This window comes from Puntigrus tetrazona, chromosome 18 (assembly GCF_018831695.1).
Source record: "Puntigrus tetrazona isolate hp1 chromosome 18, ASM1883169v1, whole genome shotgun sequence".
Taxonomy (NCBI): domain Eukaryota; kingdom Metazoa; phylum Chordata; class Actinopteri; order Cypriniformes; family Cyprinidae; genus Puntigrus; species Puntigrus tetrazona.
This window is the reverse complement of record NC_056716.1, coordinates 16,943,695-16,958,756: the sequence shown is the minus strand read 5'-3', so window position 1 is coordinate 16,958,756 and position 15,062 is coordinate 16,943,695. Positions and strand designations below refer to the sequence as shown.

General features: G+C 40.3%; 1 protein-coding gene across 3 annotated transcripts; it reads left to right on the top strand.

Annotated features, from left to right (window-relative positions):
- The first annotated feature begins 78 nt into the window (after positions 1 to 78).
- On the top strand, positions 79 to 13,374 carry LOC122363000 (synaptotagmin-4). 3 transcript variants are annotated; one of them, XM_043264849.1, is made up of 5 exons: positions 79 to 1,433; positions 4,374 to 5,290; positions 7,788 to 7,959; positions 10,712 to 10,878; positions 11,364 to 13,374. In XM_043264849.1, the coding sequence occupies exons 1-5, from the start codon at positions 1,061 to 1,063 to the stop codon at positions 11,511 to 11,513; spliced, it is 1,779 nt and encodes a 592-aa protein (XP_043120784.1). In that variant the 5' UTR covers positions 79 to 1,060; the 3' UTR covers positions 11,514 to 13,374. The 3 variants fall into 3 exon arrangements, with proteins under 3 accessions (XP_043120784.1, XP_043120785.1, XP_043120786.1); XM_043264851.1 differs by lacking the exon at positions 79 to 1,433 and adding an exon at positions 2,617 to 2,746; XM_043264850.1 differs by lacking the exon at positions 7,788 to 7,959 and having other exon boundaries at positions 11,364 to 11,499.
- Positions 13,375 to 15,062: the final 1,688 nt, after the last annotated feature.

The window sequence follows — 15,062 nt, the reverse complement described above, 5'->3', positions numbered from 1 at the left end:
GTACTGGGTCGTTTATTAACAAGAACGATTCGTCTCGAGGAGACATAAGACATGAGATATCACAAGTACGAGGAAAATTGGTGATTTTCAAAGAGGCTCCTAATAACAATATTCACAGGTTTCCATCAAGGACGACTGGTCGTGTTTTTAACCCTGTCATTAGTGATTTTTGCACTAATTTATCACTGTTGGATCCTTTTAGGTCCCTTCACCTTCTTCAGTTGATTCATTCACCTGCTTTGAATCTGATCTGGTCTAAAAAGCCTCGAATAGACCTTTGGTTGATTCAGAACGTCTATCTCCGTTCATCTACCTGAATTTTGTTGCTCCTTTTCAATGCTATGGAGACAAATAATGAAAATTGTTCATTTTTAGATCAAGACTGATCAGTTTATTGTGGCAATATCATAAAAAAATACAGGATATTTGACAGAAAGAAGTGTTTTTCTGTGTCCAAACGTATTCCTTATATGTTCATAATTTCCTGTATCTTATCTAAGTGCATATCATTTGGCATCTTTTGTTTCATTGTCTAGAGGGGTAAAACTGTATAAATTCTGGAATAAACTTTGGAGTAAGGACAGAATTCGTCTAGAGGTATTCTACGAGAACAGCGGGACAACTATATTGCCAAAAGTATTCACTCCCCCATCCAGTTGCTCCAGTCACTTCCATGGCAACAGGTTTATAAAATCATGCAGACTGGACCAACGTCATATTGAACCCTATGGATCAGGAATGGGATGTCACTTTAGTTCATATGCGAATCGAGGCAGGTGAGCGAATACCTTTGGCAATATAGTGTAAGACTAAACAAAAACATCACAAGGTTGGTTAAATGTGATAATTAATATGTAAGACTATGACCAAATAAAAAATGGCTGCCAAAATTAATGCTTCTGTACAGTTGATGTATTTCTATATTTTATCTCGTATAATCCTGTTGCTAAAATGTCAAGTTTTCCTTGACTAAAACTAGACTAAATGTTGAGGCTTTTAGTCACCTAAAACTAAATAGGACAAAGTTGACTAAAGACTAAAACTAAAACTAGAAGACTAAATGAACACTAAAGCAAACTCAGCTGGACATCGCTGCACTGAAGCGGCCAAAATGGACCACTGCCACAAAGAGTCATCCTTCAGCTGCAGAACTGATCGAACGAGCCTGCAGTTTAATGCCAGAAGCGCCAGAGAGGTACTCTCTAGTGTGCTTTCACTACTTATGATTAGTCACAAACGACTCGGATCAACCCTCCCAAAACGACGTGGTCAGCTTGGTCAGTTAGATGAGAGGAGCTGTACCATGAAGGACGTTCAGCCCGCCTGTGTGTCTGTGCTCTTCTTCTTCTGTAAGGGTCTGATCGAGGCGTTTCTTCTGTTCATCTTCACCTGGATGCTCCTCCAGATCCTCTTCAGCAAACAACACCTGGAAGGTACGAGCTCGCACACGAACACGGGTCGTTCCTCTTCAACCTTTTCAATGCACCTTTTTAAAAATGCTGTGATACATGATTTGATAAAAGCTTATGATGGTTTCAGAGATCTTCTCTGGTCAAGCTCAGACTCTCATGTACTTATCAATGTACATAGATGATGTCACTTCCTGAATGATGATGATGATGATGACTCTTTATTACTTAATTGTACTACAGGTGTGCAAATTATGACATAGAAGCAAAAATATACATTGAGAACTAATTAAATGAATTCACGTGGAATAATAATTAACTTATTTAATGAAATGCATCTTGATAAAATGCCAGGTACTCTTTTTATTGTATGGTTTTGCATCATTTGGGCAATACGATCAAGATTTTTAAAATCAGTATGAATCCAAAACCGATGTTTTTCCAACTGGATTTCAGAAACGCATCACATTTATGGAAGTAATCACTGAGTTGCAAATGCAGCGTTTTGTTTTCTTTAATGTCCGGCTTGGCTTTGCTGGCAGAGATCTGAGTCATAAGTTTGGGTGAGATCAGACTTTTATGACCCATCTGGAAATTGGAAATGAATTTTGCTCAGGCTTACCGGAAGCCCGTGAAAGTGTGCTGTATTTATACTTCTGTGTCCATAAACGGAGATGGTATAAGTTAAATTGTTTTTATGCTCGATTCGTTTTTAGTGTCGGCACGATTCAATACAGAGCTACAGTTTATTGCCCTGAAGAAAAGTTACATTAATCTTGGGAAATCCATAAAGGCTACAAAGTGCATCTGTTTCCTGCTCTTTAATGCATTCACGCAATAATAGCAAAATGTGTCGTGTCATATGCACGCGAGAACCGCGTATTACAGGCACGTCAAATACGCGCGTATCATATGCACGTGAATTTCCTTTTTTGTTGATCAATACCGCAATCTTCTGTTTTTATTTGGGGTTTATGTGCACATTCATGATCTATTCCATCTGTATGCGTATATTTGTGATTTAAGAGATTTACCATGCGAAAATGACGCAAATCTAACGACTTTTTTGATTGCATTGCCTCTCTAATTCGTGTCGTCACGCATCAGCGGTGAACCGCATTGATTTCTCTGCTGCGGTGCGCGTGCGTGACGCTCGTTCCCGTCGGCTGATTTATCGAGCCCTGTCTTGTCTGTGAACGCGCAGGGACTCGTGAACTGAGTTTAGTGTGTGAGCGCTCAATAGAGAGCATGACTGCGGATCAGACAGCACTAGTTAGTCAGATTTAGCTTCTGGGTTGAGGAGTTTGTCTTTGGGAACATGCAAATGGAACTAGAAGGTAAGAAAACCATCTGTCTGTTTGTATGCAAACTGTTTTATCGATTTGTTTTACATGCAATTCTTGTTTGGTTCATTGATAAACACGAGGAACGTGTCATGCATGATTTTTTTTTATACTATGCAATACCATATACACTAAGATAAAAGCAGCATCTTAAAGCATCGAGAAGGCCTGTAAGATCACATTTTTTATGTTCACAGATATGCACATGAGAGATTTTTAGTAAGTCAACCAGGAAACACAGCTAGCACGTGACTTTATAGTTGACTGATGTTTTATTGATTGTTTAGCATGAAAATCTTGTTTGTTTGGTTCATTGATAATCATGAAGATAGAATATGTGATGCATGAGTTTTTTGTACTATGAAATACTTCAGTATTCTAACACAAAGGCTGCACCTTACTGCAAGTATGTAAAGGTCTGTAAGATGTTTAAAATCTTTTTTTTTAATGTGCACAAATATACACACAGCGCACGTGCACATATAATCACGAGGCTATGTCATGCACGGGTTTTTATACTAAATACTAAAGCAGGTGTTTAAAATCAAATGGCTTTTATTTGCACAAACATATAAATATAGAAAGTGAGCCAGAGCAATACAGGAGCTGGCCTGTGACTTCAGCCGGCTGTTATTGATTGGATTAATTGTGTTATATACATAAAGGTCATTATGAACTGTCACAGTCTGTGGTTTGACATGAGTTGGGCTCTGCTTCTGATCACTGATGATGCCTGTGTCGCTGATTAAAACCCAGGGCCATTTCCTCTGCGCCGTAATGTGATCAGGAGAGATGAGTTGCATTCGGACAGAAACAAGAGCAGTAAACAAACCCTCAGTTAACGGTTTTCTGCGCTTCTGCAGAGTATTTCTCATTGCTCTACCACAGCGTAGTATACTCTGGAGGTGGGCGGCACGACCAATCTGCTATGAGTCATTAAAATTACTGATGAGTTGAATAAAATCGTGCCGCAGTATTTTCAGACACGTGCCATGCTATTTACAGAGATAGAGAACAGATAAATTTGATGGGATCGCAACATGTAATGCATGTAAATAATTAAGTTTCAGTCATTTATGAAACCGTTAAGGTTACCTCTGAATATTTTCACACACACACAGATTTGACTGATTTCTTTCCTAACTTGTATAGACTACTTTAAAATACGAGATACCGATGTTTCTGGAGTTTAGGACTGATTAACTGTTTCCTGTCATAGCACCGATTTCACAACTCTTCTGATTTTAAATCTGCATTTAACCTCTGCTATCTCAAAGTAAAAAATACATTGTGCTAAAGTCTGATATTGTGCAATTAAATGATTATAATCTTAAAGTTCTGAAAGTCTGACATTAATCAGAGTAATACTGTAAGGTTAACCATGACTGCTTTAAATGTTTCAAAGTTATAAACAGTTGAAGACATCCATTAGAAATGTAGGAAAGTAATCAAATCTGTCACATAGCATTGATAAAGTACTCGAAACATTTAGTTTTATGGTCCAGGGTCACGTTTATCAGTTCATGTAATGCCTGGTAATTTAACCCATTAGGTTGGTATTGCTAGAAATAGTTTTGCATCTTTATATTGATTGTGTGCTTTTGTTGCTATATTTCTCTAGTGCATCTTCAAATCTTATTGGCCGTGGGCCTGGCCGTTCTCTGTTTCTGCCTGGTGATTGGCTGCATCGTCTGCTGCTGGCATCAGAAGCCCCGCCCCCTGGAGGACAAAGAGGCGGGGCTTTCCTTACCCCCTCTACCTGCAGATCACGTGACGGTGACTCTAAGCCCCTCCCCTTCCATCAACACTCTGCCAATCAAGCAGCAGTACGAAGAGCTGGACGGAGACGTTCTGGACTATCCCTCATTCAACAGCAGCTCGACTCCGTCAGAAGATGATCTTTCTCTACCCGCTCCTCCTCCGAAGTCTCGCTTCACCCTACGGCGGCTCAGCTCCCCCGCGGTTCCCTACAAAGCCTCTAAACCTGTCCGCAGTCGTTCCTCGCTCCCAAGCATTCCCAAACTCAGCCTGGTTGGGAAGTCACGCCGGGCAATTGATCGTAAAAGCAGCGATAATATTTCAGAAAGCAGCAAGCTTGGCTCCGAGAGCGGCCGATATTACGGCTCTGGCTCTCACAAAAGCACACCTTCCCTTCACTTCACCCTTCACTACTCTCCAGCGGAGGGCAGACTCACCGTCACCGTTCTGGGTCTGTACCGAGGCTCTAGGAAACTAAGCGGGACCTCGGTGAAGGCCTGTCTGTCTCCGACGCGCCTCGCACCGATTCTGGCCGGCCCTAAGCGCAGACACAGCCTAGGTCCGGAGGCCCCGGCGCAGGTCTTCCAGCTTCAGGTGAGGTCGGCCGAGGAGCTCCAGTCCTGTACCCTCAGACTGACCGTGTCCAGCAGGGATTTCTCCGGTCTGAGGGAGACGGCTTTGGGCGACCTCGAACTTCCATGTGCTGAAATCCATTGGGAACCCGACTGCACTGTCACCTTTAATCGGCAACTCAACCCCGCGAGAAGGAGGCTGAGGAAGGTATTGGAGGAGATTTATTAAGCTCAAGTTTATTTATATGCGACCCTGAACCACAAAACCAGTCATAAGGGCTAATTCTTTGAAATTAAGTAAAAAAAAAGAGCTTTCCACTAAAGAAATGGTTTGTTAAGAAAGGATAATGTTTGTCTGAGATACAACTATTTGAAAATCTAGAACCTGAGAGTGCAAAATAATCTAAATATTGAGAAAATCACCTTTAAAGATGCTAAGCAGTTCTTAGCAATGCATATTACTAATCAAAAATGAAGTTTTTATATATTTATGGTAGGAAATATCTTCATTATCTTTACTTAATATCCTAATTATTTTTGTCATAAAAGGAAAAAATGATCATTTTGACCCATATAATGTATTGTTGGCTATTGCTACAATAGTTGACCGGTTTGGGCTCTAGGGACATGCAGAGTTGAAGAAGTGTTTTCAAGTTAAGCAAAAGCCTGAGAAAAAAAGTATTTGAAGAGATGATTTAAAAGAAGATCAAGTAAGGTGTGATCCGGTGCATACAGGCAGAGTTCCAGAGCGTAGGACCAAGAACTGAAAAAGCCCTCTTCTCTTAAGATTTTGGGGAAAATCTGAGAAGGTCTGAAATGTAAATAGGGGCAAGACCATGAATACAAAAACTAAAATCTTAAAATCAACGAATAATTGATAAACGTGATAATTCCAGCGTAAAGAGCGTTAGAGTAAATTAATGCATGAATAACAACCTCTAAATTATTAAAACTGAGAACTTTTCAGCTTGCGAAGCTCCCTAAAAACTGCATCTGACTGATGGCAATCGTGCTCCAAATGAATGACGGCTGGAATGCACTTGACGTTTGCACAGATTTACAGAGTTGTGTGACGTAAAGTTGCAGTGTTATATAGAGACATTGCGAGATAGAGTACATTTTCTCTGAAATGTGAGGTTATATCTCAATTCTGAGGAAATGTCAGAATAGCAAGATATAAGCTTGCAATTGTGGAAAAAAGACAATTTTGCTATTCATACTATACACGACTGCCTAAAGCCTGCAAACCGAATGACTTTTGTCAGCTAGCGTTGATGCATCCAGACTGCAAACTGAGCCAAAGAGTGTTCTCCAGCCTTTAATCAGACAAACACGATCGATATGGGACAACCGTGCATGCCATTGGTTCAGAATCCTCTTTCACATAGCTATATATCTAAATGTTCTGTATGAACAAACAAGTTTGTATTTGATTACTGCTGAATCATGTTTTGCTGCCATTGACAGCCACAGACGCAGTACAGTACAGTACTGCTGCGACTTACATTAGATTTGAAGGTGTGCCTTGGTCCAGTTCATGCGTTTCCCGAGAGTCCAGCTCGTGACAGATAGTCACACTCCGCTGTTTGAGCCGCCGGAACGGTGATGATAACTGCAGTAACTGGTGTGAGATCTGGAGATCGTCAGAACACAGACTTCTCGGCACACTGTTGCAGTGGGATTGTTCGGCTGCGTGACGAGCGTGCTAACTAGTGTTGCATCGTAGTGGCCCGGAGCCAGAGATGAACACGAGCCAGCGCTGGTCAGAAACACGGCAGAGATGCTTCACAGAGCAGAGGAGGAACTAAAAAACTGTACATGACTGCAATACTTTACAATACAATAGTTTAAAGGTTATAAGTGTTCGTTTTTAAACTTTGTAGACATTTGTAAAGCAATTTGGAGTTTGTTTCAGTGTGTTTAGGCCTTGTCAGGTAGTTGTATAGATACATAGATATTATAGATTAATTGAGAGCAGATAAGCAAGTGACTCTGACTCTGATTCATAAGCATCATTATATTACAGATTAATTGATATTTATAGATTGATTGATAGTAAGGATGCAACACGTTGCTATTATTATTAGATAGGTTTTAGGTCTGAATGTGGTGGATGTAGTTAAAGCTGTTGGAACTCTAGTTGAAGTTATTATATAATTATATATAATATTATAGATTAATTGATATTTATTGATTGATTGATTGATTGATAGTAAGCATGCAACAAATTATTATTTAGAGAGATATTCAGATAGATAGATATACAGATAGATGGATATTCGGATAGATAGATAGATAGATAGATAGGTCTGAATGTGGTGGATGTAGTTTTTAAACTGTTGGAACTGTAGTTGGTTTTTGGTTTGCTGAAGTTTACTCAGCGTAATGAAAAGTTGTTACACAACGAATACATCTCATTCCAGTAGATGCTGGTTTGATTGAGCGTAGGCTCAGAAAACACTTTAGTGCGTTTGATGCTAATTCAGAAGTAATGCTCCAGTGAGTTTGTGCTTCCGCTGAGTCTAACGCAATTATGAGGAAATGTTATTTGAGGAAAGTGCCACAAACATTAACACACAGACACATTCATGATCTGGAATTAAGATCCGTGTCTAGATGCCTGGCAAGGACCCCTCATTTCTCCTTCAGTCAAAACTCAAACCCTGTAGTAATTACAATTATAACTCTGCTCATCTTTTGTTCAGAGTCAGAGTTCCCAAGATGCACTGGGTGACGCCAGGGCTTCTGTTTGTCCGGTGCGGTTTCTGGGTCAGATCTTGATTCTGCTGCAGTATCAGACACTGGCTCATCGCATGAAGGTGATGGTGAGGAAAGCCGAGAACCTGCCCAAACTCACCAGGATTCCTGGCACTCCAGGTCAGTCTGTTTTATATTCATCCAGACAGACAGAAAATCAGTCTGTCTGGATGTATGAATGCTTGTCTGTCTGGATGGATGAATGCTTGTCTGTCTGGATGTCAAATCAAGTCAAGCTTTATTGTCATTACTACATGTGTGGACATACAGTGAAATGAGATGTTGTGTCTCACAAGACCACGGTGCTACATACTGGTTACAAACAGATAAACATACAAAAAAAACAATAGAGCTATACAGTAGTCTTGCACCCCCAAGTAGTCTTGCAACTTGCACCCCCAAGAATTTAGTGCTGCCGACTCTCTCCACGGTCGCGCCATTGATGGTTGTTGTGCCACTTCCTCTCTGTATGTGTTTCATCGTTGTTGCTGATGAGGCCTGCCACAGTCGTGTCATCAGCGAACTTTCTGATGTGGTTGGAGCTGGACTCGGTAGTGCAGTCGTTGAAGAGCAGCAGGCCGAGCACAGAGCCTTGAGGGACACCTGTGCTCAGTGTGGTAGTGCTGGAGGGGTTGCGGTCGACACGGACTGACTGAGGTCTTGCAGTTAAGAAGTCCGGGATCCAGCTGCAAAAGTTGATGTTAAGACCCAGCAGGTTTAGTTTCTGGATGAGCTGTTTCGTGATTATTGTTGAATCCTGAGCTGAAGTCTATAAACAGCATTCTTGCATAACAGTCTTCAACAGTCTTTCTGTTCCAGGTGATTAAGAGCTAGGTGTAGAGTGGTGGATATTGCATCGTCCGTGAAGCGGTTTGGACGGTATGGAAACTGGAATGGGTCTAGAGTGTGTGGAAGACTGGACTTGATGTGATGCATGACTAACCTCTCAAAGCAGTGCTATGGGATAATAGTCATTCAGACGGGACACAGATGACTTCTTTGGGGCTGGAATTATGGAGGTGGATTTGAGACACGTGGGGACGACTGTCTGGCTCAGTGAGGTGCTGATGCCTCTCAGCACACGACCAGGTATGTTGTCAGGGCCTGCAGCCTTACGTGGGTTAATCCTGGATCTTCCTTACATTGGCTGGAGAGAGACAGTACCTGATTGTTTAGGGATGTGTGTAGTTTTCATGGAGGTGCGTTGTTCTGTATCTTAAATATAAGTTGTTAAGTGCGTATGTGTCGTCGTCACTGGCCTGTGGCGGGGCTTGTGATGGTCTGAATGGCTTGCCACAGGGTCAGAGTGTCTTTACTGTCACTGAAGTTGTTGTTGATCTTTTGATGTTTTGCCTTCTTGATGCCATGCGGCAGATTGGCTCTTGCTGTTTTGAGGGCAGTCTTGTTCCCTGATCTGAATGCCTTATCTCTGGTCTTTAGCAGCCCACGAACCTCTGCTGTCATCCATGTCTACTGGTTGGCACGTGCGGTGATGGTCTTGGTGACTGTCACATCATCTAATCACTTGTAAGCAATCAGTTTCAGTGTACTCCTGCAGGTTTGTGTGGTTGTTGTAGGTGGCAGCCTCTTTAAACATGTTCCAGTCTCTGTCCTGAAAGCAGTCCTGCAGTGCTGAGTTGGCATTGTCTGGCCACACTGTGATCTGCGTTTGAACCAGTTTGACAAGTTTGAGAAGTTGTCTGTATACTGGGATTAGCATAACAGAGATGTGGTCCGATTATCCAATATGGTGGCGGGTTCAGCTATGTATGCGTTTTTCTCTGTTATGTAAACAAAGTCCAGTGTGGTTTTTTTTTTAACATTTACAACAGTTGTCTCACCCGCAAAGCTCTTAACATTGCAGGTGACCCTACCTGAAGGACAGCTTCATTCATCAGGCTGTCAGGAAGATGAACTCTGGGTGGATGGATGAATGGATGGATGGATGTCTGGATGGATGGATGAATGTCTGTCTGTCTGGATGGATGGATTAATGTCTGTCTGTCTGGATGGATGGATGGATGGATTAATGTCTGTCTGGATGGATGGATGGATGTCTGGATGGATGGATGAATGTCTGGATGGATGTCTGGATGGATGGATGAATGTCTGTCTGTCTGGATGGATGGATGAATGTCTGTCTGTCTGTCTGTCTGTCTGTCTGGATGGATGGATTAATGTCTGTCTGGATGGATGGATGAATGTCTGGATGGATGGATGGATGAATGTCTGGATGGATGGATGTCTGGATGGATGTCTGGATGGATGGATGAATGTCTGGATGGATGGATGGATGGATGGATGTCTGGATGGATGGATGAATGTCTGGATGGATGGATCTGATCAGTGCATGTAAATTTGCTGTGTACATGAAAAATTTTCATGTTCTGAGTATGTCAGACTCAGTTTCAGGGAAAGTGACCTTTTTAATGTGTTAGAATATTGCATTACTGCCTAAAAATAGCTAGCTAATGGTGTTACTTACAGGAAGTTACTTTTTACGGAAAGTGTATATATATTGGCGATGCATTACCAGTGTTGGGGGTAATGCATTACACTTTTGAACCAAAGGTGAAATGAATAAGTCTGAAGGAAATATAAATTCCGTAGAGGACCAAGCTCTACAATAGATACAAGCTCTACAAGAAGTACAGTAACATCACATTCTCACAGAAAACACAACTCTGCCCTTCTAATTTCTCTGGCAACACAATAGTTGGCAGTCAATACATGTGAAACAAAGAAACTGGCATTACTTGAAAAAGGAATATTTAGTCATATTTGTAGTTATCTTTATAGTTATTGTTTTTGGTGTGAATGAGGCTCAAGTCAGTCAATCATGCTGAAGTCAAAGAGGTCTGTGTTTCTGTAGATCACTATGTTGTCATCAACCTGCGTCAAGACGGTGAAGTCATCAGCACTAAGGAGACGAAGGGCGCCGGCGGAGCGAACGCGGTTTGGAACGCACCCTTTCTCTTCGATCTACCGCCTGGTGATATTAGCAGACTACCCCTGCTCCTGGAGATCATCGTGATGCAGGTCAGTGTCACGATTCAGAGCACAAAGCAGTCCCGAGGAGCACAGGTGTGTTTGTAGCAATAGCCAAAGATACATTTTATGGGTCAAAATTATCCATTTTTCTTTAATGCTAAAAATCATTAGGATATTAAGTAAAGATCATGTTCCGTGAAGATATTCAGTAAATTTCCTACCGTAAATGTATCAAAACTTTCTTTTTGATTAGTAATATGCATCGATAAGAACTTCATTTAGACAACTTTGTCAATATTTAGATTTTTTTGTTGCTCCCTCAGATTCCAGATTTTCAAATAGTTGTATCTCATACAAAATATTGTTCTGTCCTAACAGACTAGACGTCAATGGAAAGATTATTTTTCAGATTTTAGATGATATATATATATAGTATGTGACCCTGGAACACAGTTTATACATCGCAGGAACAAGAGAGTCACGCTTGTCTTCATTTTTTACAGTAATGTCCCCACTCCGTCTTTTATTGACAGGGACGGCTGTACACAAAGAGTTGCGTTCTGGGCTGTGTTCTGATTGGCTGCGGAGGTTCTGAGGCAGGAAGTCAGCACTGGAGTGAGATGTGCAGCCGGGCTCAGGTGGAGACGGCGTTCTGGCATGAACTCCAACCAAGCTCCTCGTAGGCCGGCAGGGCTTGAGTGACACGCCCCCCAACCAATCGGATCGCTCGCTGCTGTGCTTCTTGTTTCTTCGTGGATTTCTGAATGGAACTGTGAAACCTGGTTTGAGAAGTTTGTGCTGAACTTGTTTGCAAATATCTCTAACGTACGGCATCATTGCAGGGTGTTTTTATGGCTCGTTAACTTAAACATCAGATGCTGCTTTTGCACTATATCGTGAACTGATCAGTGTTGTTGCTGCTGTTGACTCAAGTTTTTGGTAAATTAAATAAATATAGATCAAATCAGATTTATTTGTATATAGCGCTTTGATTCAATTCAACTCACATTTATATGTATAGCTCTTTTCATTATACGAATCATTGCAAAGCAGCTTTACAGATCATTTTCATTTCTACATTACATTTTGGAGTAGCTTATCTAATATAAAAATACACCTAAAATAAAAAACAAAATATAAGATGGATAGACTTTTTTAATTAATAATATGTTATAATAAATGAATACACTTTTTAGTACATTAAAAATGTTACTAAAACCAAAATAATATATTAAAGTAAAAAAAGTAAAAAAAATACAACTATATTGTATTTTCAACTATATGGTACTTTAAAAGTACAATATAGCAATAAGATTAATATTTAGTGCTAATTAAATGATTAGTCGAGATTAATCATATCTAAAATAAGTTTTGTTTACATATGTCTGTGTGCTGTGTACATTGACACAAGCGTGTATGTATTTAATAAAAATATAACATATATTTACATACCATATAAAATGTATATTTTCAAAATATATATACTTTACGAATGTATATTTCTATATACATAATAAATATACACAGCACATACCATGAAAACAAAAGTTTTATTTTGGATTCAGTAATTGTTTGAGAGTATTAAAACTATTACATAAATAATTTTGAATTTTTGTGTTGTTTACAGCTAAAATTAATGTTCTCATTCAAAATGCACAACTGACTCGTGATTTTGTGTTTTTTGCACTTTATGGTCCTGTTTCATGTTTGCTTTACTAGTTTATTGCTTTATTTCTCACGTTATGAAATGCATGAAACGCGGGCGATGGTTTGAAAGGCGAGCCAGAAGATGCGGTTAGGAAGAATTCAATGACTCCAGCTATTTTTAAACCACAAACGCTCACCGGAGTGCAAAGGAAACCCACAGACTGCATTTCAATGCGATTCCATTCAGCAGAACGGCTTTATTATGTGTGCGTGTCTGTGTTTTCCTGCACTGGGTCGATGATAGTTCAGTGCGCGGACGCAAGTTTGCTGTTTTCAGATGAATTTATATCAACATGCGCTAAAACGAAACGCAGAAGGGAAATGATTCATGATGACATATGATGAGCTAAAGCTCAAGGTTCAAAACAAATAAGACTGATGAAATACATATTTTATGCTACTGCTATTACAATCACTACTTGTGTGTTTTATGTTTGTCCATGTAAAAAAAAAAGTTGTAAATAATGTTGAATTTTCTGAAAAGCTGACTTGCATTGGTTTGCGTGGTTGAACTGAATCAATGCGGCTCATGTAAGTTTCACAATAACTGCACTGATGTGAACAACAATGTCTTTTTAGTTGATGATGATGATGATGATGATGAAGCCAAAGAACAGTATTTCGATCTGATCTCACTGCTGTCCTCTGGAGGTGGGATTTCTATCTCCAGCATTTCTGTCCTTCCTGTTTCCCTTTTCCTCGACTCAAAGTAGTAACTTTAAGTAAAAAGAAAATGTGGTTTGATGCACCTTTTAACTGTTTGTTAGCCGTTTTTAAAGCATGTTTATGTTGTGTCATCATGGGTGTAGATGTACTTCATTAAAATGTTTACGCTGATGATGTTTGCAGAAATGAAGGTTAATCAGATGGCTTCGTTTCTTCCTCGGTTTGTAGAAATGTGTCTCAAGAATATGAATGGGTGCCGTCAGGTTGAAACAGATTTAAAGTCTCTAATAACTCTTCCTCCAGTGAAGAAGTCCATCTCTTGTTGTCCAGCCTTTTTCGGTGTTATTATGGATTATTGATTTGAGTTAAAAACGCCGGGTTAGTTTGATCTCCTGTCTTCTCCAGACCGGAGCGCTGCGGATGATTCTGATGTTTTGGACTCTCGTTCCCGACGGCACCCATTCGTTCCCATTCATTCGTGAACCGTTCCTTTGAGCCGTTTGCTGACAATCTTGTGTAATCCAGCGCAGATGCATTTATGTCTTAAAAAGTGCTTGTGCGTGGTCTGGTGTTCATAAACGAGTGTGGTTCGATCTCTCTGTTTGTCATCAGTGACTCACTCGTTCTCCTTCGGAGGTCAGAGGTCACGTGATTTACAGTATGTGTTGAGAGTCATCAGACTCACCATAAACCTGGCGTCAGATCTGGAGCCACTAAGGTACTTTTTAGTGTTTTTTATTTTTAAGTTATTATTATTATTATCATAACAGCACCAGTCATCTGTCTGTGGTGTCTTACACAATGACAGGAAAACCCCACGAACAGGACAGACGGTGGATTTAGTTCACTAGTGTTGTTGTTTCTCACGAGTTTTCCGTGAACTTTAGTTTCAGGATCACGCTCTGGATCACATTACTTAATGTGTATTTTATTACCGCCCTTAAGCTTGAATGTTTAACTCGAAATACCCCCTGGGAATATCTCATATCCAGATAAATATGCAATTTGATCAGGTACGTACGGTACGTGTTTCTCTCCTGCTCACTGAGGCTGTGTTTATTTGATCGAAGGCACAGTAAAAATTATGAAATATTTTTAGAATTGTGAATATGTGTTAAACTCATTCATGCGAGGCTCAGAAATCATTCTGATTTGCCGCTCAATTCTGACTATTATTATTATTATTATTATTATGTTGAAAAGTTTTTTTTGTGGAAAGTGGTGCATTTTATTTTCAGGATTTACAGATGAACGGAAAGGACAAAAATATGGCGGTTATAACTGACTTCTTGTAATCTTCACTGTCATTATAAATACTTCCCACCTCTGAACAGTAATGCATGTGAAGGTGTTCGGTCATCATCGGCTGTTATGGGTCACATTATCTACCAAACGTGAGAGGGATGTATTTTTGTGACCTGCGTATTTCTGGAAAGTTATGTTCCTCATCTATAATAATACCCGAGCTCATTAAAATGACCTCGAGTTCACATGCAGATCATTTGAGCCTCATAACTAAACTCATGATTTAGGACGTGAAAGAACCGCAGTCTTGAGGAAAAAAACCCAAGTCACACCTCATCGCCTTTTTTTCATGTTTTGTTTCCTTTTTCAGTTTTTTTTTGTCTTTGAACAGATTTGTTCTGCGTGTCCGTGTAACGATGATTAATGAGCTCGCGTCCGGCCCTCTGATCTGTCAATCATCTCTGTGGGGGCGGGGCCTCGGCAGGCCTGATCAAAGCTGATTGGATCGGAGGAGACGTGAGCGGCGGATGAAGGGAGGAGCAAACAGCTGCCATCACTTAGATTTTCACGGATCACTTGGTTGTTAAATTTGTCACAAACACGTGTGATTTTTA